The sequence below is a fragment of the Danio aesculapii genome, chromosome 9 (genome assembly GCF_903798145.1).
Source record: "Danio aesculapii chromosome 9, fDanAes4.1, whole genome shotgun sequence".
In the NCBI taxonomy this organism is placed as follows: domain Eukaryota; kingdom Metazoa; phylum Chordata; class Actinopteri; order Cypriniformes; family Danionidae; genus Danio; species Danio aesculapii.
In genome coordinates, this window is record NC_079443.1 from 505,890 (window position 1) to 516,841 (window position 10,952).

Below are 10,952 nucleotides of genomic sequence, written 5' to 3' on the forward strand. Positions count from 1 at the left end.
CAAGAGACTCACAAAAAACATCACAAAGCAGAGAAATACCAGCAAAACACACACACAGTTACAAAACCAAGGGTATACACACTTCAGCTGTGTTTTTGTCTTGTGAACGTATGTAATCATCTTATATGTCAAATGTCTTACTCAATTTCACTTGATTTATTTCACAACAAGGGACGGTGTATAATCAACATCCCCAAACGTACCCAATTTTGCCCAAAGCTGTTGGTGGCCCTTTGGCCAGATGTTACAGGAGTCAGGACAGTACTAAATGTAAAATATTCAAAAGATTTGTTTTGTATGATCGGATTTATTTCGTTAAAACACTTCACAATTTAACACATTCGGCAAAGGGTGTATACAAAATTTCATGCACAACTTTATCTGTAAATGTGAAGTAGCTGTGTTGCTTGTTTTCTGCGCTACTGAATAGCTCGATGCTACTGATCAATGTTTACAAAGCTGTTCATAACACATGTTTATAACCCTGCCTACTTAGGTGTCAGAATGTTCAAAAACAGCACTGACCTTACTCTGAGATGCTGAAGAACATTCATTTTTGCTGAACTTCAGATTCAGTCCCTTGCGGGAGACTAGGAATAATAAATAATATGCAGAAAACGGTCAAACTACTCGCTCTACAATCACATGTTCATGACTATACATAAAAAGTGGAATAATATAATAAGAAAAGATCAGTTTGCAACATCAAGCAGCAGAACAAGCTGTTTTTGACCTCTAAAAATCACTGAAAGTGAATGAGAGCGGAAGCCAAAAATATTACAATGGCTGTGTCCGCTCGTACATCCCAAATAAGGTCAATAGTGTATAAGGCTGTCAAAACAAACATCATTCGTTCATTCATTTTGTTTTCGGCTTATTAATTAGGGGTCGCCACAGCGGAATGAACCGCCAACTATTCCAGCCTATGTTTTACGCAGTGGATGCGCTTCCAGTCACAACCCAACACTGGGAAACACCAGCCTGATCTCACGAGAAAACGTAAGTATTTTACGTTTTGTCAGTTTAGTGGCTAATTCGTACAAATTTGTACGAGTTCATTCGTATGAAATTATACGATTTTAAAAAGGAGGCGTGGCACCTAACCCCACCCCTAAACCCAACCGTCATTGGGGGATGAGCAAATCGTACGAAAATGTACGAATTAGATCGTACGAATTCATACGAATTAGCTACTAAATCAAAAAGTTACGAATTGCCGTGAGATTGTGTTGGAAACACACATTCGACCAATTTAGTTCATCAATTCCCCTATTACACGCTTATTTTGTGACACGTAAACAGACTTTATTTGAAATGTTTCAAATAAAATAAATCTAATTTCTGTTTTGGACCAACAATATATAGATGTAGTGAGTGAGTAACGTGATTTTGAGTTTTCTCTTGGGTTATCGATGCACTCAGTTTACTTGATTCCTAGTTTCCCTTGCATGCATATTAAAGAAATTATATTGCATTTAACAACATTTTATACGTTTATGCATTTTTTTACTTATTCAGATGTTTATGCATTTTTAAGCATTATTCACTTTTCAGTTTCATTTCAATGAAAAATTTTTTAAAAAATGTGATGCTTGATTTGGTTTTAATTTGCTTATTGTGCTCTCTTGCGCCCTCTTGTGGACAATGTGCACAATACAGTACTTTAATAATTATTGTTTTTAGAATTCAAATATAATTCGTATTTTATTTAAGAAAGAAATTCTAATTTAGGTTTTCAGCCTTATCGACAGCACTATTGTACTGCTTTCTCTTGGCCCTCCAATGAATGAGAATTTAATTTGAAGTCTATCAAACGTGCAAAACACCAGACGTGAAAGCATTATTTAATCATAAAAACTGCCTCAGGCTCATGTTTATTTATAATTATTTTTCTGCTTTTTCAAAAAGAGCTCTATACTAAGTAAATACAGGGCGAGTATTGCAAATATTGTTACCGATACTTTTTTTTATTATTATTGAAGTTTTGCAAATACAGTAGGCCTATATTTAAATAATTAAATTATACGTCTTACAAAGTGAAACAGAATATCTGATTTTGCAAACAATAACTGCACAAAATTGTTCCAGGACAACACTGGCTGTTGTAAAACCACTCTTTATTGGCTTGCATTTTTAAAAATGCAATATTAGCTTTGCTAACATTGGCGAAAACATTGTATTTCTAGCTTTTGTGGGGATAATTTGTCACTGTGATGAATGGCTTATAGACCCTTTATTCAACGTCTTATAAATGAATAAAATAAAAAATAAAGGAACAAATTTGACATTTCTTTCCTTCGGTCTGAGGCTCAGAAAGAATTAACAACACATCACTTCTCTCTTTACTCTTCTTTGTTTCATACTTTCATTTCTGATTCACTGCACTCAAAAATGCCAACAATTTAAAACAACATAACTGAGAGAATGACACATTAACAGTTGTAATCATAAGCATGGATAAAATCTCATTCATGTGTTATGTCATGATTATAAAGGTTTAATGACAGTCTTATGAACACCTCTTCAAGTCCAGTGTTTCCACACTCTGATTTTTGAGCAGACTGAACATGCAAAATCACCACCTGACACTAGATGGCGCTTAATGAACTTGCATGCCATGATTATAAAGGTTTAATGACAGTCTTATGAACACCCCTTGACGTAAAGTATAACCATAACATAATTCTGTGTTCTCCGCAGTGCTCTTGACTCTGGCTCTGGTTTTGGAGCGTGTGTTGTTGTCTTTGTCACTTAAAGTTGTTATGACCAAAAAAGGTTGCGGTTTAAGTTGTCATAACAAATAATGTCATCTTTGCATTCAAAATGACATAAATGATCAAATGACAGTAAAAAAAAACAGTTGTAATCAAAAGCATGTATAAATTCTCATTCATGTGTTATGTCATGGTTATAAAGGTTTAATGACAGTGTTATGAACACCCCTTCATACAGTGTTACTGTAACGTTTTTTCCGTATTCATACCAAATCAATTTTTTGAGCTGACATGCAAAATCACCACCTGACACTAGATGGCGCTTAATGAACTTACAAGTCATGATTATAAAGGTTTAATGACAGTCTTATGAACACCCCTTTATACAGTTATTGTAACGTTTTTCTGCATTCATGCCAAATACATATTTTGAGCAAACTGAATGTGCATAATCACCACCTGACAGTAGATGGCGCTTATTGAACTTGCAAGTCATGATTATAAAGGTTTAATGACAGTCTTATGAACACCCCTTCAGGTGCAGTGCTACCATAACATTATTCCGCTTTCATGACAAAACAATTTTTTGAGCAGACTGAATGCGCAAAATCATCACCTGACACTAGATGGCACTTAATGAACATTTAAGTCATGCTTATAAAGGTTTAATGACAGTCTTATGAACACCCCTTCATAAAGTTACTGTAACGCTTTTCTGCATTCATACCAAATACATTTTTTGAGCAGACTGAATGTGCATAATCACCACCTGACACTAGATGGCGCTTAACGAACTGCAAGTCATGATTATAAAGGTTTAATGACAGTCTTATGAACACCCCTTCATACAGTTACTGTAACGCTTTTCTGCATTCATACCAAATACATTTTTTGAGCAGACTGAATGTGCATAATCACCACCTGACACTAGATGGCGCTTAATGAACTTGAAAGTCATGATTATAAAGGTTTAATGACAGTCTTATGAACACTCCTTCAAGTACAATGCTATCATAATGTTTTTTTCGTATTCATACCAAAGCGATTTTTTTGAGCAGACTAAACGCGCAAAACCACCACCAGACACCAGATGGCGCTTAATGAACTTGCAAGTCATGATTATTAAGGTTTAATGACAGCCTTATGAACGCCCCTTAAAGTGAAGTGTTACTGTAGTGTTACTCCGCAGTGCTCTTGACTCTGGCTCTGGTTTTGGAGCGTGTGTTGACCTCTGAAGTGCTCTGTGTTTGGGACGCAGCCGAATGCAGCTCAAACAGAGGATCGTACGAATCCTCCTCCTCCTTCACACACTGGTGTGCGTCCCGCTGGTGTTGGCGGCAGTGTTTCTCGAAGGTGGACATTTTCACAAACGTCTGGTTGCACACTTTGCAGTGGAAGAGCTGCTGCCCGTTGAGTAAGTGTGCGTGTGAGGATTGACCGAAGGCCCCGGAGCAAACGCTACAGCACAGGGAGGCTTCTGTTGATCCAGACTGGTGGCTCTTCTCATGGTGCTTCAGCATGGACAGAGACCTGCAGAGAGAGTATTATACTTTAATAATAACATTTTTTCTCTTTTATTGAAGTTTGAATAATTATATAGTCTTTTTTATTATTTCAAACCACTAAAATGTCAATAAAAGTCATTTTGTTAAACTGTAGAGTTGAATTTTCAACATCAGAAGTGGACAGAGCAGAGATCAACGTCCCATAATGCAATTCATAATGCAAATGCAGAAACTGTTCATTATCAGACGTTGTTTACAGTGTGCTCAATTTTCTCAGTGTGTTCTGAACTGCAGTGTCTGATCACCTATAATCCAGACTCAACACTGCAGATCCTGCATTACTACAGATTACTTCAGATTGTATATACATATATAGTGCAGCTGTACCTGAAGCCCTTGTGGCAGGTGGAGCACATGTGTCTGCCCTCGCCCAGCTCCAGCGCCTGGTGGTTCAGCAGATGAGCTGACGTACGGAAAGCTTTTCCACATTTATCACACTTAAATGGCCGTTCCCCGGTGTGCAGACGCAGGTGAATGACGAGTCCGGCTTTCTGTGTGAACGCCCTGTCACACAGTGTGCACTGGAAGGGCTTCTCACCTGTCGAACAAATAACAGTTTATATTATTGATCCTGTTTCTGGTCCAAATATCCTAACAATCTTAAATCAAGAAGCATTTTGTAGACAGGCAAGAGATATTGTCATGTTCGCAGAAATAGTACATATATATTATACACAAGGGTTGGACAATGAAACTGAAACACTGGCCAATTTAGTGTTGGTAATGTTTAGTTGTGGACCTGATAGATAAATGTCTCACTGGTGTATCTGTGAGCAAGACAGCAAGTCTTTGTGATTTACACACACACACAGCAAGTATTCATCGGATATACACATATATATCCGATACATATACATATACCGATACATATATATCTGATATATCAGATACTGCTCCAAACACTTGCTTTCCTGCCTATTAAACAATATACAATGCACGTGTTCTTTTTATTTTTCACACGAACTGTTATATAACATTACATAACTGGCATTGGTCGGAGCCGGAGGCCCCTAATTCCCAGGTTTAAGTATTGGAAACTCTGTTGACTTGTTGTCTAGATACCTGGAGAAATTTCCTGACAAGATCTGGCATCTGGGGCTGGATCTACTTTATCTGGGGTGGAGAGTATGATCTAACAGTACTGAACCATGATTTGAGTGTAAGGTTACACCTCATGTGTTGTGAATTAGGGGGCGAGTTTTCATGAGAAGTTTAAACGTGTGTATAAATATGAAAACACACACAATTATTAGTGGATGAAACCCAATATGTACCCAAAACTGTTCTTGATTTTAGCCTCTTCGGATATTTGGACTAGAAAGAAGACCAAAACTCTGAGTAAGACTTGCGTTTGCTGCATGTGAAGTGTTTCTGACCTGTGTGGAGCCTGCTGTGGGTCTTCAGGTGTGACGCGCGGCCGAAGCACTTGTTGCAGTCGGGGCATTTGAAGGGTTTCTCCCCCGTGTGGATGGTCTTGTGGCGCATGAGCTGCGACGACTGCATGAACATCTTGGAGCAGACGCTGCACTTGTACTTGCGCTCTCCGGAGTGCGAGCGCAGATGGAGAGCCAGGTGAGAGGACGAGATGAAGGTTTTGGAGCAGAGCCGGCAGGTGTGGGGCTTTTCTCCAGCATGGCTGCGTTTGTGGAGCACCAGGGATCGAGGCTTGGAGGAGAGGGACATGATGGAGGATTGAAGAAAACATCACACCTGATGATGACGATAACATGCATTGAGTTAAAGAGCACCTGTTATGACTTTTCATCTTGATGACACTGACACTTTCATTAATATTAACACTTGCTTTAGAGGAATGAGATGTCCATTTTGAGCAAGTGACACGCTTTTACAGGTTATCAACTAGATTTTGCAGTTTGTACAAACTGTTTTGAGAAATGCATGAACTGTTGTGCAAATGTAAACAGTGTTGTGAGAGATGCACCAAAGCCACTGAGAAAAACTGTAATATATAAGTTATTTTCTCCATTGGCATGTTTGGTACCATCTCTTTCAGCCAATGGCCTATATTTGGTGCACATTTACTTTACAAGTCATTTTAAGTCTTTTTTAAGTTGATCTCCTTGTGATATAAATGAAATAAAAAAATAAAGGAGACATTAGTCTATTAGCCTCAAGAATCTTTTCTATCATTTCTTTTACACCTTTCCAGAAGTTCTGATTTCCTTTAGATTCCCTTATACAGTGATCCAGCGTTCCTTTAAGGTCACTGCATCTCAAGCAAATATCTGGAATATTTTCATCATAATTATGCAATAAAACTGGAGTAATTCCTTATCAGCCACTTATATTGTAACAGTTTCAGCCGAGTGTTCACTGTTAGTGATTGAGCTTCCTCGCATGTCTTCATCTAATCATCTACAGAGATATCCTCCTTAAGATCTAATCTCCAACCTTCCAATTCAAAGATTCCTTTTATCCTGACATCAGCATCTTGTATAATGCAGAAATTAAACCTTCACTAAAACAATCTTCTGTTACTATTTTTTCTAAATAGACAATGATGGCATATCCAGAGAATTGTTTTGTGATGTGAGGATAAAATCTCTTATTTTTAAATGCTTAAAAAAATGTGCAGGAATATTGTGTTCTTTGTAGATATTTCATTGGTTTTATGAATGCTGTAACGGCCACACTCTAACAAAAACAACTGAGCCCATTGTTAAACTTGATCTTTTTTTTGTTTGTCTAGAAAATAACCTTGTTTTAAAAATAAATAAGTTAAAATTAAGTGAGTTATTAAATAAAACAAGCTAAATTATCTTATGTTGAAAAGAAAACAAGTTTAAAAAAACACTCTATTTTTTGCTTGTCTAGAAAATGCTTCTTGATTTAAGAATTTTTAGATATTTGGACTAGAAACAAGACAAAAGAAAAGCATTTTTTGCAGTGTAAATACATATGAATAAACATCTAAAAGGGGTGAATGAGTGAATCTCCATTCAAATCAATGCCTTCATTGGTTAAAGCTACTTGTGTGCTGAAGGGTGGAATTAATAACACTTTATATAGGTATATACAAATATGTGTGTGTGTGTGTGTGTGTGTGTGTGTGTGTGTGTGTGTACATATATAAAATGATATATGTTTTGCATGTATATATTTGAATAAAACGTCTGTAACGCAGAAAATGATCATTAATTTAAGACATAACTGTGTTGTTCAGGCTAGTTTTGTTTTTATTTTGCTAATCTCCTTTCCGAAAAATAGACATCATCATTTGCAAACAAACGCATTGATTACAGCGTATCCAGGCGTCTCTGTTAGGCTACGAAAGTGTACTTATTCAAGGGTGAATTACTAAGTATAAATCATTTCCTAAGACGTCCGCCCTGTTTGTGATTGTGCAACATTACATCAACGAATGCAAAAGCGCAAACTCACCCCTTTAACCATCACGGAGAGAGAAACCATCAAATATGCACTGAGGTTTTCCTGAAGATCACTTTACCGTAACATTGCTGACGCCTATAAACTGAGCGCACATGAATGTAGAAAAGCCAGTCAGCATTGTAATGTTATTAGTGAAAACCGCTCGACCTGACAGCGGTATAATGACAGTTACATCGCATATAACATTACTGTAAACAAAGGGAAATCAGTTTGTCTCTCTCCTGGAAGCGGACAGCAGCAGGGATGCTGGCGTGCTATCAAAATAAAAGTAGCCCACAATGACAAGAACATCCTTTGCTGTTAGATATTTCTTTATAAACTATAATAATATTAAATGGAGGTAGAGTTAGTATTATATTCGCACATTCGAACTTTTTCCTTAACATTTCAGAAAAGTTGTCAAATCATATTAGCATTAGCCAATGACTGTCAAAATGCAGCATTATTTACAATAAGTTAAACAGCGCTAATGTTGTTTGGAAGTACATGCTAATGCAGTCATAGTGTTGTTTTTAGGTCATGCGATTTTTTTTACAGTCTTTCAGTCCAAGTAAACATGTCACAAGTTGTCAGTGAACTAATGTGCGAATATAAAACCAACTTTACCTCAATACAAGAGTATAGGCTATCATGTTTCAATGTTTATTTGTGTCTACCTTTTATTATTTGTTCTGATAAATGTTGTACAGGTTGTGTACTGTCCCATTCTTTGTGTTCACCCCTTTCTATTTTAAATTACATTCAAAAATACTGAAGTAGCCTGATGCCTCATGCAGCTGATGCGCCACAGGACCATCCATACGGGGGAGAAACCCTTCAAATGCCCCCCACCCCCCTATGAGTTTTCCTGTTTTTTTTCCTTTGAAGTCACTCGTTTGGTTTAATTGAATCACTTTTATTGAAACTTAGTCATTGTGTGCACACTAAGTAGAAGAGGAGTATAAGTTTCGTTTTTGCTGAACAGGCTCTTTCTAGAGAACTGAAACTACATCCCTCATTTATTCAGCCTCCTCACTGAGTTTGCGGCATTTGTTTCCCTGTGCGCGGTCAGTGAAGCAGCATCATGACCACAGTCAACCGCCACTGAAGGTAAGAGGCTTTTATTGTGTGGAGAAACGAAGAGACCAATTTAAAAGTTATTATTCATTTGTTATCTGTGTTTGCCATACATGTTTTAAGTGAAATTTAATTTTGCTTTATATCTATTTTAACATGCTGATGATAATGTGCTCAAAATGGTAAATTACACAGGTATGCAGATAATACAAAAACTCAATAAGGTTCTAATATAAGTTAGTTTTCCCAATATTTAGGATTATTAAATTTGATTATTTTAAAATATTTTATGGCATAGTGGGTAGTGATGTCGCCTCACAGCAAAAAGGTCACTGGTTCGAGCCCAAGCTTGGCCAATTTGCTTGTTCTGCCTGCATGGGTTTCCTCCAGGTGCTCCGGTTTCCCCCACAGTCATGTGGTATAGGTGAATTGAATAAACTAAGTTGTCCGTAGTGTGTGTGTGTGTGTGTGTGTGTGTGTGTGTGTGTGTGTGTGTGTGTGTGGGATTGAGAGTGTATGGGTGTTTCCCAGTGATGGGTTGCAGCTGGTAGGGCATCCACTGCGTAAAACATGCTGGATTAGTTGGCGGTTCAGTCTGCTGTGGCGACCCCTGGTTAATAATGGGAGTAAGCCGAAAGAAAATGAATGAATGAAAAATATTTTATATTGACTTAATGTCATACTCTGCAGACAAATTCTCTAAAAGATGAGATTGTGAAGATAAGTAATTTATATAATAAGAGAAAAATAACATTTTACTCAAAACACATTGCTTTTAATGCAAAATACAGGGGTTTCAAATTACTCAATAGTTTCGTTGGCTTTATTTCTTATACTTGTGTGTTATTCTTAATAATGTAAAGCACCTTGAATTACCATTGTGTACACTGTAAAACAATCCTGGTCGCCTTAAATTTTTAAGCTAAATCAAATTAACCTTATGAGTCCATTGAACTTATATTATGTGAAACAGACTTAAAACAGCTTGCAGAACTTATAAAATTAAGTTAGAACATGATTAACTTAGTTTAATAAGATACAACATACTAAAACATATGATGCCATGACTAAATGTTGATATATACAGTGTAGGAAATGTGCTGCATAAATAAACTTGTCTTGCCTATAAAATGTTCTGTATAGAACATCAAATGAGCAAAATATAATAAATAAATGATCAATGCACTGTTATTACTAATACTACCCCAGTAAAATATCCCTCCATCAGTAACCTTTAAGCTCCCATTGTGGAAAATACTGCTAAGTTATCGAGCATAGGTTTTACGCACTGGATGGCCTTCCAGCTGAACCCATCACTGGGAAACACCCATACACTATTGCATTCACACTTACACACACACTACGGCCAATTTAGCTTATTCAACTCCCCTATAGTGCATGTGTTTGGACTGTGGGGGAAACCAGAGCACCCGGAGGAAACCCACGCCAACACGGGGAGAACATGCAAACTCCACACAGAAACACCAACTGACCCAGCCAGGGCTCGAACCAATGACCTTCCTGCTGTGAGGCGACAGTGCTACCCACTGCATGCCCCTATTATTATTATAATATTATTATTATTTTTTTTTATTCTTATTAATAAAGATGGACACATAAAAATCCATATTTTCTAGCTAGTCGCTGAGTCTGGGGGGGGGGGGGGGGGGGGTGTGTCTCGAATGAAAGTGAAAAGTGGGGGGGGTATCGCGGGCCCTTTATTATCGTTTGATTGGTGAATCATAAATTGAATCATGCGAGACCAGCCGCAAGCCGTCATAAGCACCTGATCCTCTCGACATTAGTTTATAAATAAACTTCACTTAGATTGTGTCAAAGCAGCTGAACACAGATGAAGTAGCAATACTCAGTAAAAGTCAGTCTTAAATTAAATTAAGATAGATTCTACATTAAGATGGGTGTTTATGTACATAGTCTAAACTTTTCCACACCTCAGACTTTGCTGTTTTGTTTGCTGTTGCAACTATAATCGCCAAAGGCAGGCTTTCATTTCACTTCCTTGACAACCAGTTTTGCATCTTTTTTCATGCTAATCGAAACACATCACATGACCTCACAACAATGGAAATTGAGCCCGAACCCGTCTAATCCATTCAGGTCTGGGCAAAGATCTTCAGCTGTAGCATATTGCACTTTATAACAGGTCTATGCAGATTAGTAATCTGAGAACAAGCAGAGGTAGACC

General features: G+C 37.4%; 1 protein-coding gene across 1 annotated transcript; it reads right to left on the bottom strand.

The window, feature by feature from the left end:
- Window positions 1–2,895: 2,895 nt before the first annotated feature.
- On the bottom strand, window positions 2,896–7,915 carry LOC130235467 (zinc finger protein 664). Its single transcript, XM_056466056.1, has 4 exons — window positions 7,682–7,915; window positions 5,656–5,989; window positions 4,607–4,817; window positions 2,896–4,244 (listed from the first exon to the last, which is right to left on the bottom strand). Exons 2-4 carry the CDS (start codon window positions 5,960–5,962, stop codon window positions 3,893–3,895), a joined length of 870 nt encoding a protein of 289 aa, XP_056322031.1. The 5' UTR covers window positions 5,963–5,989; window positions 7,682–7,915; the 3' UTR covers window positions 2,896–3,892.
- Window positions 7,916–10,952: the final 3,037 nt, after the last annotated feature.

Excerpts from the sequence above, each read along its gene's own strand:
- LOC130235467 (XM_056466056.1), bottom strand. The coding sequence starts at position 5,962 with ATGTCCCTCTCCTCCAAGCCTCGATCCCTGGTGCTCCACAAACGCAGC. Across the intron at positions 4,818-5,655 it reads CCACAGCAGGCTCCACACAG|GTGAGAAGCCCTTCCAGTGC; the intron begins GTCAGAAACACT and ends TTTGTTCGACAG. Across the intron at positions 4,245-4,606 it reads ACCTGCCACAAGGGCTTCAG|GTCTCTGTCCATGCTGAAGC; the intron begins GTACAGCTGCAC and ends CTCTCTCTGCAG.